This window comes from Falco naumanni, chromosome 1 (genome assembly GCF_017639655.2).
Source record: "Falco naumanni isolate bFalNau1 chromosome 1, bFalNau1.pat, whole genome shotgun sequence".
NCBI lineage: Eukaryota > Metazoa > Chordata > Aves > Falconiformes > Falconidae > Falco > Falco naumanni.
The window spans coordinates 89,526,236-89,545,178 of NC_054054.1; the positions used below are offsets into that span (position 1 = coordinate 89,526,236).

General features: G+C 41.0%; 1 protein-coding gene across 8 annotated transcripts in view; it reads right to left on the reverse strand.

The window, feature by feature from the left end:
• The window catches only part of SFI1 (SFI1 centrin binding protein), a 32,122-nt gene that overhangs the window by 12,599 nt on the left and 580 nt on the right, over positions 1–18,943 (reverse strand). For 2 of the 8 annotated variants that reach the window (XM_040604783.1, XM_040604744.1), the window contains exons 1-14: positions 17,545–17,917; positions 16,921–17,129; positions 13,799–13,978; positions 12,696–12,767; positions 10,367–10,474; positions 9,965–10,059; positions 8,257–8,374; positions 7,882–7,984; positions 6,294–6,450; positions 5,383–5,544; positions 4,870–4,940; positions 3,653–3,745; positions 3,180–3,277; positions 510–591 (exon numbers count right to left, since the gene is read on the reverse strand). In XM_040604783.1, the coding sequence (XP_040460717.1) occupies positions 510–591; positions 3,180–3,277; positions 3,653–3,745; positions 4,870–4,940; positions 5,383–5,544; positions 6,294–6,450; positions 7,882–7,984; positions 8,257–8,374; positions 9,965–10,059; positions 10,367–10,474; positions 12,696–12,767; positions 13,799–13,978; positions 16,921–16,940 (1,359 nt within the window). In that variant the 5' untranslated portion in view covers positions 16,941–17,129; positions 17,545–17,917. Of the gene's footprint in view, positions 1–509; positions 592–3,179; positions 3,278–3,652; positions 3,746–4,869; positions 4,941–5,382; positions 5,545–6,293; positions 6,451–7,881; positions 7,985–8,256; positions 8,375–9,964; positions 10,060–10,366; positions 10,475–12,695; positions 12,768–13,798; positions 13,979–16,920; positions 17,130–17,503; positions 17,927–18,943 lie in introns of those variants that run through there. The other 6 variants (XR_005829460.1, XM_040604753.1, XM_040604768.1 and 3 more) reach the window with 6 other exon arrangements.

Here is an 18,943-nt window from a genome sequence, read left to right on the forward strand (position 1 = left end):
ACTATGAGTTCTGTAACTCAGACCACACAAAAGGCAGCAGTAGATGCTTACATATAAAGACTACAGGATTATATATATACATCTTAGGAAATTATCTCTAAAGGGACTTTATAGACACCAACCCAGAATCAATTAGTCTGTCAGTACAACCCTGCGCTTCTTAAATAGGTTTGGGTTGCCTCTTTATTACTGTTACTGTCTCAACCAGATAACCATGAAACAGAGAGCATGAGAGAGAGCGTGCGCATTTATGAGTGAGGGAATAAGTGAATGAACTGTGCAAATAGTTATCCTCTGATAACAGCTCAGTTTTATTTATTAATAAATTAACTTTAAAAAGGCGAGTAAGTATCAGTTGTTATCCGTTTCCCCTGACTTGATCCCCCACCAGGGACAAGGGAATTCACAACACCCAAGTCCATCTCATGCTAGCTTGTGTTCACAGACAGTGACTAAGAAATTATCCCCTCCATTTCCTAAGCAAGGCCAGGTAAAAGAGTTACATTTACCCTCTTCTCTCCCATTCGGTATTCTTGCTGCTTGCAGGTGTTCAGCAACCATGTGTCAAATACCTGTCTCATCAACACCCTCCTGCAAGCAACAAGGAAAAATGTCAGCACAGGAAAGAATCCCCTCAGAACAGAGATTGGTTTTATGAACGACAAAAGACCAATCCATCTACAACTCAGTTACTTCACTTTTCAAATCATGCAAGCCTTGTTTAGCAATGAGGCAGCTATATGTCCCCACTATTCTCTAGGTTAAAAAACCAAACAATTTGTCCCCTGAAATCTTACCCAGAGTATATGAGACCAGATTAATGAACTTTCTAAAGTTACCAGAACTCCCTGCTTTTATTCAGATAATTTGAAAGATTTGTCTGACTTCTGACCAATTAATTTTATTTATAAACACACCCAAAGAAAAAAGTACATAATAACCTTTTATTTCTTCTCCACTGTAAACAGTCCACTCCCTCCTCCCTTGGAAATATTTTGAAAACCCTACTCTACTTTTGTTCTTAAAAACAAAGCAAACATCATGACAGGACCTGAAAAAAAGTTTAACAACAAATAACAAAGAGCAGCGTGGTGTGATCTCAACACTTGAGATTCTACCAGAGCTTCTTTTATGAACAAGGTCAGGTTGCCCTCATTATCAAAGCTTATTTATCTCTAGATGAAGATAATACTTTCTAGTTTGCCTCCTCCCCAGGGATGCACAAGAATGCTCAAACAGTATCCCAAAAATGTTATTTGTATTTGTGATTGAGCACTATACAACTCTCTCACAGAACGAGCACGCAGTAGAAGCATTCTAGTCCAGAAATCAGAGCTACAGCCTAGCAGAAACAGCACGCAGTTCAGACTACATCAGTTATTTCCAGAACTCAAGTCACGTGGGCACACTAATTACACTGTCAGCAAGCCTCAGCTCTTCTCGAGTCTAGAAAGGCCTAAAAAATATTTTGGATTCTTACCAGGTAATTTTCAGTAGGTAGCTGTTACAGCTCATTACAAGTTTATAGGTTGGTAAAAAACATGAGTTAAGTAAGTCTTCCTGGAGGGTACGGGTAGTTGCCAGCAAGAGTGTCTTTGATCTGTAGACACTGACAAATCTCAGCTGATGGCTCTTCCAGCAACTGGGGCACTGACTTGTGAGACAGCACCTACACGCATCAGAGACCAACAGGAAAGCTGAGTTCTGGCAAGCTGCCACGAAAGTTTTACTTGGCTCTGGTTGGCAAGCAGCCCCAGACCTCTGAACCAGGAACACACTTCTTATAATTTGTTCTTTTGTGTTCAGGAAATAGGATTTAGTTTATACCCTTTCTAAAGAGAAAAGATTTCACAGAAAAAACATCCCTGACCCACGAAATCAAGGTATGGCTACAGAACCAACAAGAGCCTTCAAACCATCTGTTCACCCCTTCCCTGGTGAGACAGGCATACGTCACACTGCAGCACTTGCATGCTGCAACTCATCTTCACTACACCTCCTGAGTCACTGAGCCATTTCTCTCTCCTTGTCTCCAGAGGGTAAGCTAATGCACCACAGCTGCACTCTCACACCAGTTGGAAAAACTCTTAATTGCTTGCAGAAATGCAGGTGTCTCATTACTCAGCCTGCCCTCCAACCCTGTTTGTGAATCTCCCAAAAGCAAGCCAATATCTAAGGCAAAACAGATTTTCTGCAGCTTGCTTTCAACTGCAAAGCCAGATGACAGAAAAGTATGCATCTACAACACAGGGTATGACCATTCTCTGCCAACAAAAGATGCAAGGTCCCAAGTCTACCAGGAAAGAAGATTCAACATTAGAAACCACTTTTTTCTCTCAGCTTACAAAGGAAAAAGTCTCCTAGGAAGGGACTCATTTTAAAAGCCTATTTCCAAACGTACCACTTCCCAAGGAAAGCAAATTTTTTTGTTAGTATTCTAATACAGGAAATGGGAAATAGGTTTTAATAGCATCATAAATCACAACCCTACCTGGACAGGCAGCACTCCATCCCTGAATAAGAATACAAGCCCAGGCAAGGTCTTTAAGGCATCTCAAAAAAGACAAATACCCTTTTTTATCTCCTCTCTCAATCAGTATTTCCACCCGTCCACCCCCAATTTCCACAATGAACAAGTAACTCTTGTAACTCCTGCGCATATCTGTGCCTCCATAATATGCCAGTAAAAGTAGTTAGTAAGATATATCATTACTCTGAGACAAAGGGTACTGGTTGAATTTTAAGAGATGATGAGAACCCACAGCATCCATTTAACAGAAAACCCAAGCACCTCTGAAGAAGAGAGATTCCCAGTAATTTCATACTGCAAACTTCGAGTTAACTCCCAGTAGTTGTAAAGGATTTCTTTTGGTGCAACTGAGGTTGTGAAATGTAACCAGTATCACCATTTTGAGTTCAGGTTCTTTTGCTCTTGTCCGTGTTCATGCTGCAACCTACTGCTCTTACCAGTATGTAAGCAAGCCTCAGGTAGGCTTAACCGGTTTCCCTCTCCCATTTCACAGAGAAGCAGATGCTTTTATATTTTATTTGAGTAATGAACAATTTGCAATTAGCATCAGCACAATAAACCCCCAAAGGTACTACCAGATTTTAAGAGAGAACCAAAAGGCCACAAATCCCACATTTGTATAAATGTATATTGATATTTCCATGCGTACCTATAACGAGCATGAGCCACTGACATTAAGGCTTGCTGCTCTTTTTCCTCCTTCTCTTCCAAACGAGACTTCCAACGATTCCAAAACTTCTGCAGCACCTGAAACAAAACAACAAAGACATGAAAAAATACAGGTATCAAGGCAGGAGAAGAATGTAAAGCAAGAAATTATTAAAAATCCGAATGGAACTGCATGCTGCAATGGTTGCCTCCTGCACTGCTTCATATACCAAACTTGTTTTATAACCTGCTATGAATTTTTCTGGTAGAAGTCACCATAAACATAGAAAAACAGAAAACTAAAATAACATATCTAAGACTGACAGTTAACTTACACAAGAGATTTACTGTGGCTATTAGTATTTAGGAACAAAGCTACTAAATTAACAAGAAAGCATTTTGTAGGTAAAGTGGAAGCCAACAGGAAAGCTCAAGAAAAACTAACGCAAGAAAAAAAAAAAAGGTAAAACTCACAGTAACTTGATGCTGACGGTATGACAGATTTTTTCTCATTTGCTGAAGACGAGTGTTCATGACATTCTGCCAAAGACCCTTAAATCCAAATTTCTGTAACAACAAGAAATGTACACAACTTTCATGCAATCCAAATCAGCAAACACGGCTAAGTTTAGAACTGGCTGCTGCTTACAGACAATTTATGTTTGACTCTGCTCTTGCAATAGCAAAGATTTATGAACTTGTCAAAGCCATGCACCAATTCCCTCTCACAAACTGTCACTTCGCCAGCTAAAATAAAATTTCATTCCAATTTCCCAGGCTTTTATCGCGAGACATCTAACTCCTTATTCAGCTATCAACACGACTACCCAAGTCCACTCCCAATCTATCTTCTCCTCCAGTTCAAGGCTTGTAACTTGCTCCTTATCAAAAATAGAAGAGGTTCACTTCCCTTTTAGGTCTCCTCTGTGCAAGGTCTACAGTCCCACAATAGCTTGATTCAGGGATAAGAATGGTAAATAGCATATGAGAGCATCCTACCTTAAAGCGCTCTTATAGTCACTGATGTTTTCAATCTATGATCCAAACAGGTTTATTGCCATTCTTTTGATAATTAGTATTGATCCACACTTGAAAATAATGTGTCTGAAAAAGCTGGAGCCTTGCTTGTGCCCACCTTTCAGACAGCCTTCAAGGACTTCTGTTTGATTTTGAGGGGTTTGAGGTTTTCTTTTGGAAGGGGTGTGTGTCTTGGGTTTTCTTTTGGAAGGGGGGGTGTGTCTTGGGTTTTCTGGGGGCTGAGGAGTGGGGTGTTGGGGTTTTTTATTTTTTTGAAAAAGAGTAACTTAATTGCCCACATATGCAACAAGCTGTCTCTGGACTCATGTGAAAATAAATATATATGCATTACTAGAGAGGGAAAAAAAAAAATACCAGGGAAAATGAAAGGGGAAAATGCAACCTCATGGTGAAATGGCCAGGGAACACGGTAGCCCAATACCATCGAGATTAATCTGGTAGTTCACCAGTTTCCCCATTTGGATTCAACTGGCAGATTCCAGCACAGGTGGAATTTAGAAACTTGATGCTCAATCCAAACTCACCACAGCAGAAAATGATGCATCCCCCACTTCATACCCACACCCCACTGTTACTATGAGGCACACTGCCAGTCAGAAGTATTTGAATGCTCTCCACAGCCTCTTCTACCTGATGTGTAATAGTGCTCTTACCAACAGATGATACTTGTAGTGTTTTTCAGCCAGCTCACACCGTTGAGTCTCTTCCACACACAGCACAACATCTATCAATGAGTTAAAGTATCTTTTGCGCAGAAACATCCCTCCCGATATATGAACAACTTGGTCCCACAGAGGGGCACTAGATCTCCATCTAAATTTGCTTCAATATTTGAATTTCCAGCACTGTTACCTGCACAAGCCTTGATTACATTTAAGTTTTTAGATTTTGCTGGCTTATCACAACATTTCTGATTCGCTGCTAAATAAGGAATTCCTTCCCAACCTTAAATTATCTTCTGCAGGCTCTTAGCTGTCAACAGGCTAGCATCCATAATTGCAACAGCTTTATTAATTGTTAGTATGGCCTTACACAGGCCTTTCTAATGATAAGATGTTTGTTGTCACCCACACCACTGCACAACGTTCCTGCTTATTAATCAGGTCTTTCCCCTGCAGGAACACTTCTAACCTGTCCCTGCCAGGGACTAAACACAGACTGGATACAATGCTTCCAGTGTGCAAAGACTCTCCGTAAGGCAATCCTTGCTGCTAGCTTTTCCATGTCCTTTTGGTGCGCACGCATTCTTCTCCTGCATTCCCATGACAGCCGCCAATCAGAGAAATACTGCCAGACTATCCTGCTTCGGTAATGCTCTTGGGCCAGCGCTAGGAAACAAACACACAAATTACTTACAATTTGTTCTGTTCTGGGCTCATTTATATCAGATGAGGCCATGACATTTAAGCCACTGGATGTGAAGTGACAGAAACTTTAACACTGAAAAATGGTAGTAGGAATTCACAGTAATGCTCAGCTATGGACTATATTCTTCCTACTGATCACAAAGGCAGTTTTAAAGCAGTAACATACTGTACAGACTTAAAGGGAAGTTAAGACACTGTGTCACTCGTTCAACATACGCAAGCTTGCTAACATTTCAGCATATTCCTATTACCAGTTCCCAGATATCCAAGATGGATTCTTTTCCACTACCACCGATCAACAGGCAATTCACACAAATGTCTGAACTCATTCTAGTAACTCCAAGGGAAGAAACAAAAGAACTCATGTAATAATCTTCACCATCCTGTGAGTTGTGATTTGTCTGACTATGAAGAAAATCCACACACAGACTGACGGATAATAGTCCTGAATACATTCTTCTCACAGATACCTCAGTCAGAATATAATATGCAACATGCAAGTTTTCATTGATGGAACTATATTTTCTTTTGAATCATACGGAAGGCAGGTCATCTTCCCTTAGCTAGCCAGGCTTGTAACAGTGTACAGGCCAAGTTGCATCTCTTCATATGTGAGCAAGTAGAAACATTGCAGCATCTCCTAGAATAGAAATTTTAAAAAAATCACTGTGCCCTAAGGGGTTGAGCCCTGTTGTCCCATTTTCACTCACCATTCTGAAGTTTCTTTGCTCTGTGGAAGTTTAAGTATCCCAGCCATGCTTCCATGCATCTCTTCAGTTCACAGTGCTGACGGTGAGTTACTGCCCTAGTCTCCTTCTGCTTGTCACGCTGGCTGTATAAATACAGCTCTCGCCACTGCAACCAAGCCTGACAGAAGAAATGATGAGGGAGGTCAGTAAAGAGGAAAAAAACCAGACAAGATTAGGGAAACAGGACAAAGAAGAGAACAGGAAGAACACACAGGCAATAAGAAATTCCACATGAGATCTGAAAGTGAAAGCCATGAGCAAAGAGGTTCCTCCTCACAAGGGGGAAAAAATACCAACTGACAAAACCAAGCAAATGCCAAAGGAATGTCAGCATAGGAAAGGTGAAAGACAAATAATGTTGATATCAAATGTCCTTTTTCCTTTTTTTTGATACTTTCGCACTTTTTCCATTACAAGGCCAAAATAATACTTTTTGAACAAGAAGCCTTCTTTCAGACAGAGCATCTTCATACAAAAGAGAATCACATCTTGAGATGATTAAGAATTCCCAAATCACAAGTTACCTCTTTGGTAGAACACTGGCCTCAAACAGGCAGTGTTGCTATCTTACAGCACAAGCTAAATTAAATGCCATCACCTGTTTTAACAAAATGGACAAAAAGCTACAGTTCCACTGAATGTTTTCACTTCAGCTAAGATGAACAATTTACCAAAGGAGCTGACAACCTCTCAACAATATGAAATGCTGGATTGTAGTTTCTTACCCCAAAATGGAGTTAAACACACTCACAGAAATTCATTAGGACATAAGAAATGTTGTCTTACAAAGAGGCACGGTGCTATCAAACAGCTGACCAGCGCTATATTATCTCCTAACAGGACAGTGGATTGGTCCTCTGTGGAGTTCAGCATTCTAGAGAGCTGGATACAACTACCCTTCATGCCCTGCTCAAAATACCACAGCTGCAAACTCACACACCTGTTTTCTTTTACCTCTTATTTACCTGTGGTGAGTTTCTCTGGCAGAGAGCACTCTGTTACTTTCACTATCGTCAGGCATTCTATAAGACAGTAATAATTCCTTTGGACAGTCTGCTTCCTAGCAAAAGTTAAGACATGAATCCAGTTTGCTTTGCCTAGATTTCTTGTAAATGTTTCCTGTAAAACAATTGTTTTGACCTTTTCCATAGAATCACAGAATATGTCAAGTTGGAAGGCACCCCTAAGAGATCAGATTCCCTGCTTGTCACAGGACTACTTAGAACTAAATTATATGACTAACAGCATTGTGCAGACAGTCCTTGAACTCTGACAGGCTTGGTGCCGTGACCACTTCCATGGGGTGCCTGTTCCAGTGATCAACCACCCTCTCAGCAGTGAAGAACCTTTTCCTGATGTCCAACCTGATCTTCCCCCGATGTAGCTTCATTCCATTTTCTCATGTCCTAATACATTCTTCCATCCTAAGTACTGCAATTTGTGAAGCAAATGAGAGTAAGACCTATTTTTTATTAATCTGCCACCTTAGTCACATGTGCATGTAACTTAAACATTAGAAATATTAGTAGCTGAAGCTCCTGGGACTTACTCGAAATTGCAGGCTCTGGGCCCAATGCTGCAGAGCCAAAATATTCATTTTATGCCCAGTGCATTTCTGGTAGTGCCGTCTTCTCCACACTGCCCACGATATGCTGCCAAAACAATGTTACAGACATGTTCAAACACAGTTTCCGTAGTCTGATGGCCTAAGAAAACACCTTCCTCTCACTGGAAAAAGGTATTAAAAACAATCTTTTAAGCTCACGTCTATGGGCATACCAGAGGAATTCAGACACACGTACACACGTCAGAAAGGAAAAATAAAAAATAAAAAAAAAGAACATGGGACAAAGATAACAGAATGCCGGTAAAAACCATGGGCTTAGGGTCAGTGCCTCTCTGCCTGTTTCCACTCCATTCTTACCGCAAGCAGCTTCTTTCCCTGAATGCCAGCGCCACAGACTGCATCCCATGTTTTGTCCTTTGAACACCAACATAGACCAGCCAGTGTTGCCAGGTCCTGAGCAACTTTTGCTTCTTTGCTGTGCACAACAAAAAAAATTACAGCATCTTAACTTCACGCAAGAACCTGGCATTTTTTAACCACTCAGTACCACCACCTGTCCCCCACCTCCAGTCCCCTCAACCCGCAGTGACACCTCGTGGGAAACCCTGAAACAACAGCCGCCACAGCTGCAGCCGCGACCATCCACCCTGGCTGAGGGTGTCACACTGACAAGAATCTGAAACGCTGACAGCATCATGCCACTTGTTCAGACCAGCGTGAATTATCAGACAATGGCACTGCTTTGTCTTCAGTGCTTACAGGGTATATCACTCTGTAACAATATCCAGCGTAACCCCCTTATTGGCTAAGAATTACAGGATTTTCTTTCATTCCGTTTAAAAACCCAAAAAGTTCATGAGGTTCAGCAGCAGCTTTTCAAGAGTTATTCTCTATTAAAAGCAGAGAAATCAACCAGAAACAAGTCAAGTTTGTTTAGCAGCCTGGTCATGCAGCTAAAAGCAGAAGTGGTGTCACAAATTCCAGTTTACCACTTTATGCAGTGCACTGCACTTTCTCCTCACAACAGTCTGGCTTGTCAGAACTGACACTATTGAAGCAAAGTTATTAGAAAAAACATCATCAATTTTATGCTGCTCCACACTTCCACTAAAATAAAAACTTTTTTTTTATAACACAAATTTCCTTGTGAACTGGTGAATCAAGTATTAACCCACCTTAAAACAGGTCACTTTTCTATCTTTTTGCCTAAGTAACACACAGCTGCTTCTCTTAAGTATTCTGGCCTCACTCAGTAAGAAAGGAAACCTAGACAGCCTACCCATTTGTTTCCAAAGGTGCCAGTCTATGTAATATTCTGAGGCTACGTTCATATAAAAAAAAGAGAGAGTTAACTTATTTTGCAAATCATCACAGAACAAAACCATGCTATCATCTTTAAAAGAGGGGTCATCCTCCCCTTCTGGGAAACATACTCCCTGAAACCAAAGGAAGTTGCAACCAATACAGGCAACTTCATCAGGAGGACAAATCCATTGCAGAACAAAAATTAAGACAATATACACAACAAGACAAAGTACACTTCGAAAGCTTGGGCTTCTTTTCAGTTGCAAGACACAAGATGGAAGGAATAGTGACTACAAATAAAATGTGTAGTTAATACCACAATAAATCATTATCTCATTTTAGTAGCCATAGTTGGTAAAGAATTCCAATAACATATTTTATCAAAAAAAAATTTGAACACATATTGTGATAAAGTAAAAAAAACCCGCAACAAATCAACCAACACATCAAACAAACCACCACCCCCAACCAAACCACCCCTTCAAAAACAAACACCACAATCCAGAGCAGATGGAGAGGCCCTTAAGCTTATTCACTGGCATCCCTAAATAACTATATAGCTACACAGTAGTGCATCAAACGGAAAACCCCTGCCAGCTTTAGACAGACAACCATCTGTACCTAAAAGCATGACACTTCTGTAGGGTGGGGGAGAAGTCAACGTGCAAATATGTACAAAGGACAGAGATTCTGTGCAAGTATTTCCCATGGAAACTCCCATCTCAATATATGCCCAAATAAAAGTAGTTACTTCACTTACCATGAGACTCTGCAACACAGTATTTGCTCCTCTTTCCTTGTTGCCGGCACACATAGGCTCTCCAAGCCTTGAATATCAAATTATACAGTAAATGCCTGAAAAATTAAGAAAGGTGCCATTCAGTAAAATAGCTACCAAGGCCTAGAGGTAAGATTCTTTCAAGTTCAGTTCCACTCTAAAGATATGTTGGATAAGAAATTTTTTCTTCATCCTAAGACAACAGCAAGCAAATATTAAAAAAAAGGGGAAGAAAAATATGAAAATAAGCGATGAAGACATTGCTCTTGGCCTAGAGGTCCTGTTGATATTACTTGCTTACTGGTATTAAGAACTCCTTCAGAACCTAAAGAAAATTTCTCATACTTCTATATACGCATAATAATAGGAAGTAATTTCACAAACCTGTAATGGCTGTCTGCCCTGAGGCTGAGCTTCCTTTCCCTGCAAACAGTCCACCACTCCTTCCACTCTCCAAAAGTTTTTTGAAGAATCTTCTGGTCATACAAGCATCTAAACAGTCAAAAGATTTGGACATGGGAGACTTCATACAGGTTTCCAGGTTGACCACAAATCAGTTTTAATGAAGATTATGCTACCTCTTTTCTAGTCTTGCCTGATTAGCCTAACAGCATCTAATTGCATTTAAAAACCACTAACCAACTATGATGCTTTATTCCAAGACTCCGTGAAGTATGACAAGAAGCAATCACCTTACTGACTATAAACACTTCACATAATGTCAAGGAAGGAAAGACAGATGTTGTTAACAGACTTGCCAAATCCCAAAGTGACAGCTGACTTTAAACCTATGAATAACTCGCATCTTTCATCCTCAGTTCTGTGTTTTACTCAAACAGCACAGCTGATAATGATACATGTATTTTCCTTGCTAATTTATTCTTTGTTATTTTAACAGAAAATGTTTTCTGTATAGAAAAAATACAAAAGCTACTTCAGATTTTATAATGCTTTGATATTTCCATTGTGTTCTTAGAAACAGCATGCTGATTTGAAGTCATCCCAAATTTAAAATCTTCCCAAAGAACACTTAAATAGGCTTAAGAACTCCTTCAGCTAGTTGTACATCATCTACACTAATAACAAAGCTGTTCATCTGCTCATGTACCTTCTCCATCCAATGGATGCTAAGCCATGCACAAAATAGATTCACAAATCACGTATGACCTTCAAATTCTTTAACCTCAGTAGAACAGTCTCTGCTTTTATACTCATATTTAATTATCACATACCTGACCAGGTAATAAGTGATGCCACTTTTCAACTGAATTGTGAAGAACTAAAATTTCAAATATAGGAAGGTCTACATGAGGGAATTGGGCTTTTGATCTCCTAATTAAAAAGAATGGTCATAATCTATTATTTCAAGCAAATAACTTTTTTTTTCATTTTAAAATATTCTCTCAAACATTTTTCCATGTGTTCAAGATTACCTGGGTAGCAGCCTAAGAACCAGAAACATCAGCTAGAGTACGAATACTTTCAAAAAATTTCTCATCTCTTTGTGTTTGTGAAGGACAGAAGGAAAATAGAAGGACCCATGAAAAAAAAAGCACACAAGCCCAGATGCACAACCTTTAATCACAACTATCCCACTAGCTTAATGAAATTGGTCACGTCTAATAACAACAGGATTAGGCCCAGAATCCCTAGAGGTCCCTCAGTGAAACATATGAATCCTCTCACAAGTGGCAATTCATAGCTACCTACCCCAAGCCAAGTTGCTAAGTCATTCCAAGCACTCACGCAGAAAAGGAAAAAAAAAAAAAGAAAACAGAAATGAACTATACATTTTTTTCTGAATTTGGTGCATTAACAGAACATTGCAAATAAAAGCTACAGAGAACTGGGGACTCTTAAATCTAAAAAGGCAATTAATTATTATGTTCCTTGCTGAACGTATTTCCATTCATGCTCCTAAAAAAAATAAAATAATCATTGTCCTGAATTCACACACAGCCAAAGTAATACAAATTCAGTATATGGGACGGCAAGAACAGTAAGGTTCACATGACAACTTCCATTTACCAACTAAGGCAGACAGTCAGAATATATTTGATACAGTACAATGAAACTGGATAACCACGGTCCTGATCTTATTCTCACTGTAACAAAGGCAGGTCTTCCCACTGGGAACTGCTTCAGTTCCCATGGGTGTGGTCAAACAAAAACCAACATGCAAATTAAAGCAAAACAAGAAAAGGGTATCTAAGTTGGTTTCTCAGTAGCTGACAGAACACCAACAACAGAAACTAATTACCTGCCACAGGTATTTCAAAGTCAGACAGATACAAAGTATATATAGATAAATGTTAAGAACCACAGTGCAAACAGTAAAATAAACTGATTTTCAAGATATACATATATATAAATTCGACAAATTGTTAAATTTAAAGCAGGTATCACAATCATACCCCATCATTTATATTCACATACAGCTCAACTTCAAGGCAACCACAATGCTCATGAATTTAGTGAAAGTTTAACCATGATTATTAAAAACAAACAAAAAGCAGAAGCAAGAAAGGTATTCTAAGGAAACCTTCAAGCAATCTCAAAAGACATCCAAACATTTTCTTGGCTACCAGCGCTCTTTTAGCCCAACGATACAGCACTAAATCATACTAAAAAAAAAAACCAAACCAACAAAAACCCAAACGCCACAACCCACAATACCCCCCCCCCCCCCCTTGATTTCTGTCATTTTATCTACCTCGCTCTGGAAGGGAGAACTTGTCCAAATGTCTTTTTTGCCCACAGATAGAAGAATTTCCTTGCTAGATATCTGGAATATAAGGAAAGGTTAGTTGCCTTTGTATTCTTCCTCTGTTAATCCCCAGGCAGCAGTAAAAATAGGAACATCTATGCTAGGGTAATGAAACTACGGGTCTGGTTTTCAGAGATCAATGCATGTAAGAAATATTTACACCATGAAAGTAGCACCTTTAAGAGGACTATTCAGCAAGCATAAATAGAGGCTCAAGCATCACTGCAAGACTTGAACTGCAAACCAAGGCAGCTAAAATGTCTTCCAGGCAGCCCACTTACACCCTGTGATACCAATGAGCAGGCTGGTGATTAACTGGGGAGCCTTTTTGTGATTTCGAAGCAGTAACATCACTCCCTCTGAAGTCAACCAGCTGAGTCAGACTTGCTTCCAGACTACTTGAGCCAATTTAATGTTTACCCTGGCTGAAACCAGCAGATCTTCCTTCTGCTTACCTCCCTCCACAGCAACTCTGCTTTTCAGCAAGCTTTTCCTAGTACCAGTTCAACTCAGATTGTGATACAACCACCCTTCCCCCCCCCTTTTTTTTTTCTAAAGGATTTAAGAGTTAATTGCCACACAGAAGGCCCCACTAAGCACCAAAAACATCATAAGGTAATTAAAACACATTTGAACAGGGCCTCCATCTTCCAGCAAGTCTGAGTTGCTAGATCAGCTCCCCTTGTTCAACAAATATTAAGCTTTTAATCTCTGAACAATTATCATCCCATCTTTCTCAAGATTCCCTTCAGCAAACACAAGTTAAGAAACACAAGAGGAGGGCAAGACTAAATCATTACACCCGGAAGCCCCCACCAAAACACACTGTGAAATAGCCATTCTTTAATTCTACATCAGAAAATCAAAGATGTAGGAAAACTGACTGTGCCAATGCATGTCTTCAAGTTACCCTAAGACATCTTCAGAACTGTCTGGCATGCCTGTGAATAAAAACCTTTGTCTTAGACTGCACTTGCACTACTAAAACCAGATTTCTTTCAGTCTGATTCCCCTACTCCATCCAGTGAAAACTGTTTGGTACTTATCACCTGATTTGGAATTCTTTTAACCTTCTTCTTTGATGCCAGGTGTACCCAACTTGATCCAGATTCTCATGACCTCTGTCCTGAAATTGATGTCTGTCAGGCTGGGGAGCAAGACATTGCCCACTTGCTTCCACTGGATGCCTAAGTAGTTGTTGGATTTCATGCACCTTCAGAGATTTTGAACTTGAAAGAAGAAATTTTTTGTGTAAAACTACATGAACTGCAAAGAAGTGGCATTACTTCAATAAATTCATCTATAACAAAGGTATACATTCACATACAGAAGTTAACAGGTACAAAATGTTAACACACGTTTATTGACTCTTTATCAGGCATTTTTCACTACCTGGAATTCTAAAATTGTTTCCCCAAGACAAGCATGAAGACACATTTCAGTGCAATCATGTCAAAGGCAATTCCCTTCTCCTCTGAAGTTGAAATGAAAAAGCACTAAAACACATTTGTGCGTCCCCTCCCGTGTGTGTCCATACAGTGTGCCTTTACGGAAAGGATTTAAACGTGGGTTTCTATCTTTTATTCTCCAACATATCAAGGTATTCTGTCTACTGCTGAAAAATTCTCTTGAGGACCAGGGAACTGAAGCAAGAATTTCCCATTTTAACATGAAATGCACTTACATACACAGTTCTTTTACAAAGAACTCTTTCCTAGTTTTACTCATATTTTAAATAAATGTGTTTCTTTAAAAAAACCTAAAAATCTTTTCCTGATTTTACATACTCATCATCAAAAAGTAAAATTATTTTTCCATCATAGTTTACTTTCACATGTAGATACGATCTGAAAAATAACAAGCATGCTCTTATGAATTTTGGGTATTTTGTCTCAGTAGTTTTCTGAAAACAAGAATGATGAAAAAAAAATATCTAACCAGCTAAAACTAGCTGAACCAGTTGTATTAAAGCATCTTTCCCAAAACAAATACTGCCACCAACCTGAAAATTTGCACATTAGAACCACAAATACATTCCTGAATGCCATAATGGGCAACAGAAGAGGATAGTCTGAAGTCTCACCCTAATAATCACCTGAACAGAGCTAGGGAAAACACGGCTGCAGCCAGAAAAAAAATGTTGGTTCCACAAAGTTAATGGAACAATCCATACCATTAGTTTCAGGAGTACAGCTAAACAACTGCTCACAGAACTAACACCAATCGTTGCGGGGGGGGGGGGGGCAACCCAACAAAACCAAAACCCACCCACAAAAAAAATATTTTAGGAAGAAATACTGTATTTTTTTCTTGTTCCAGTAAGTTGCAAGGAGCTAAAACAAAGCTGATGAAACAAGACCTATATTCTGTGTGTGAAAGAAATTCTTGTTCTGTAAAATATTATTTGATTTTTTTCTGAAAGAGGTGGGCCCCATCAAGCAGACAAAATAATTCTGTTCACATCAAGATGTACACTTAAGGTAACTGGATGCACTTTTGAAGGAGTTTCAGGCACTTTTAAATTTATGCAAAATAGCTTTCAGCATGAGTTCCCATACATGTCTATTAGGGCCAATTCCTTTTAAAACTATCTAATCTGCTCCAAAGGTAAACCTGGTCTGACAATATCCAGTGACAACATAAGGCAAAGTAGTCAAAAAATCAAGCTTGGCTAGAACATGTGAAAGTTTTGTAGTAAAGTCTAAAGCATGTGAATACTTCATGATTTTCCAACATATGTAATTTTTAACAGATTATTCCCAAATTCAAAACACTGGATGTGCTCCACATATTTAGTGATGACAGCCCACATCCACAAAAATTCATGGCAAGTAACCATGAAAAATAAGAGTCAAAGAGGGATCATTTCTCCCTTAGTGAAGTCAGGAAATAGAAGCATGGGAAGAGTAAGAGACAACACCATGCAATAAATCTGTGGTGGGGCCAACAACTATATCCAAATATCTTACATTTCAGTCTAATACCTCAAGTTCAAGAACATCTTTTTTATACTTGAATGTTATTGTTACAGATTTATTAATGGTTAGAATTAATTAACTTTATTTGATTTTCATTTTAATAGAAATATAGAGAAATAAGAAATATATTTTAATGAAACTAGTAGTTGCACAACAAAAGCTGCTATGAAATCCTCTGTACAGCCCTGTACCAAGGCCAAGAACTGAGCGCAACCGAATGAAACAACTTGTAGTTACCTGCCAAGAAATCGTGAACTTTAATAAATGATATAAAGAAATTATATGGAATAGGGATAACTTAAGTGTAAATATATTTACTCAAAGAATGCAGGTATAGTAATTAGGTCATGTAACCATAGTTTGAAAGAAATAATGAAATAACTAATGAAAGAAGGAGTCTTTCTCTAACTTTCTCTAACAAGGGGCCTGTTTATAAGTTATCTAGAGGGAGCGACTAAAAGAAACAAGCAGAAGAAATAGATGGTCGACAAGGACATAAATTAGCTCAGACCGATAAGAACACTGCAAACTTGCAAGACCATCACATACCAGCCAAAAGGTGAAAAGTACACCATGAGGAAGACCTATGGCCTTCCTCCCAAAGACCCCTGCCCACGTCCCGGAGACCCCTGCCCACAATTCTTGGAAGAATTTGCACAAAGGACTGATAAGCAAATTAACATACAAAGTGAGAGTATGTCAGTGATTTTCAGGGAATACTATGTTTATGCATGAATACTTAATGAATACATATGAATAACTTATATATGAGGTGTATGATTTTGAAGCTTGGTGTGCATTGATCATGAGAGGACTCACTCACACACCCAGCCGTCAATAAAGAAGTGTCTGCTTATCTACATCACATTGGTGTTGGTAAGTTTTTCATTCCGAGATTTCAGTAACATTATGATAATGTAAAACCCCATAAAGTTGTATTTCCTGATGGTTTTAGGGGTAGGGGTGGGGTGTGTGTTTGTTGGGATTTTTTGTTTTCTTTTTAAGAGGAGTTCTTCCCTAAAATAATGTTCTGTAATGTTGTTTCCTTAATAATATTCCATAGAGACTGATAAGCCCTCATATAAGAACAACTAAACTTTATTCTGCCTCACAGAATGCCCAAGATATCATGATTTTAAAAAAAACAAATTGCAGCTGAGGTCTTTAACAAGGTAGCATTTACTATTGCTTACCTGCTTCTGGATTTCTCCATTTTGCTATAGTTCCAAGTCTGTAGCGAACACACGGACTCTCTGCACTGCAATGTTGTATACTAGCTTTATACTAGCTTTGGACAATGCATAAATTGGTTCCTGTTATTTGTGATGAATCCATCAAATAGATCTATGCTAAACGCAGTCTGTGTCTTGATAAACAATCACAGGAACTCCACTCAGTCGACCTGCATACAAACAGCATAATGTAATTCTAGATGTTTAATGTGAAAAGCACCTGTCTGCACATGACCTTGCTGACCTGGATGATACCAGGCTAACATAACCTATTGGTAATAAAGTCATAACTGTTTGAATCCTAAGGTGGTAACTATGCCTACCTAAATAAAACTGTGCTAGAAAGATGCCATAAAAAGGAGATTAGCCTAAATTCCCCTATTTAGAAATAAATTAATAATCAAGATTGACAAAATTGGTACCTAATCAAACTGACTCCTTTTCACCTTTTTTAACTACTAAGCTTCTCTCCCTTCATAAGCACAAGGAAATAAAGCAAGCAATGAATTCCAGCGGTATCTTCTGTATGCACAGAACCTCCCACCTGCCAAAAGTCTCAGGGAGAGGAAGACTCGGGGAAAGCACCTGGAATTACGAGCTGAAGTCTCCTCACAAGTGCGAGATCCAAACCGGACACTCCTGTAAGCAAGGTTTAAAGTGTAAAAAACAAAAAAACCAAGCCAAACTGAACGTACTGCAGTCTGAGTTTCCCTGCACGTAATGCCTTTCAGCAGAGAATCACAATCTGAACACTCATTGTGCTTATAGACAAACGCTGCGGAGCCACAGGCTGGTGCTCTGAGGCCCTGCCCTACAGCCTGGGGGTCAGGGCCGCCCCGACGCCTCACAACGCGGGGTCCGGCCGCCCCGCTGAGGGCGGGAGGGCCCCGCCGCCTCCCGCCCGGCCCGGCCCGGCCCGGCTGGGCCCCGGCAGACCGCCCGGGGCACCGGCCCTCAGGGCGGCCCCACAGCGCCTGACCGGAGCCGGGGGACAGCAACAGGACCCCAGGAACTCTGCCCGCCCCACCCCAGACGACGCCACCCCCGCAGCGGAGGCCGCGGCTCTCAGCGGGGCCCGCTCGCCGCCCGCCCGCCAAGCCCCGCCCACCGCCACCAAGAGGGCCAGGCGCGCTGCCCGCCCCCCTCGAGGCCGCCGCCACAGCGTCCCCCTGCGGCTCGGAGGGCTGCGGCGCGGCGGGAGCGCTGCCCGGGCCGCCGGTAAGGGCCGGCGGGGGCTACGCGGAGCCCGTGCCTGCGGGCTGCCCGCCCGCCGGAACAGATGGGTACCGGCTTCAGGCACAAACGGCCGTCCCGGGCCGCGGGAACGGGGCTGCCTGTGCTCTGGTGCTGAACCGCGTGCGGGGGCAGAGCAACGAGCGCTTTGCCATTGCTGGGCCATCCGGCTCTGCCGCTGCCAGTACCCCGGGACCGGCGTCCGGGAAAACCATGCGCCTTTAGGAACCAACAAAACTACTTCAGCTCGCAATAGCGATGCGTGCGGAAGCTACTGCGAGACACACCGCTATGCCGGACCTTTCAGAGACAGTGCCCACAGCACCTGGCAAGGCCACTGGCTGCTACCGAGTCCTGCTGTGTACCTGTCTGAAAAGCCAACCTGCCAGGAGAAACCTCCCAACAGCGACAGTGCTGTCCCACTTATAACACAGCACTTTATAATTTAAGAAAGGGGAGAAACGTTTCTTTCTGTTTCCTTCTACAGGTAACTAGTTTTTAATGCAGGCAGAGGCTCACTGGAGGGCACGGCAGGACCACTGCACCCCTGCTCCCAGCAGTGCTACCCCCAGGCCGCCACGGCCTCGGCGGGGACTCTGAGGTGGCAGGGCGGTGGGCACGGTAGGCAAACGCAGCCAGTCGCCCCGCTCTCTAAACAAATGCCTTAAACTGATTTCGAAACCGATGTCTGCTCCTTAAATTTATCAGGTGCCTCGGAGCAAGCGGTTCCACCGGCCACGGTACCGTGCGT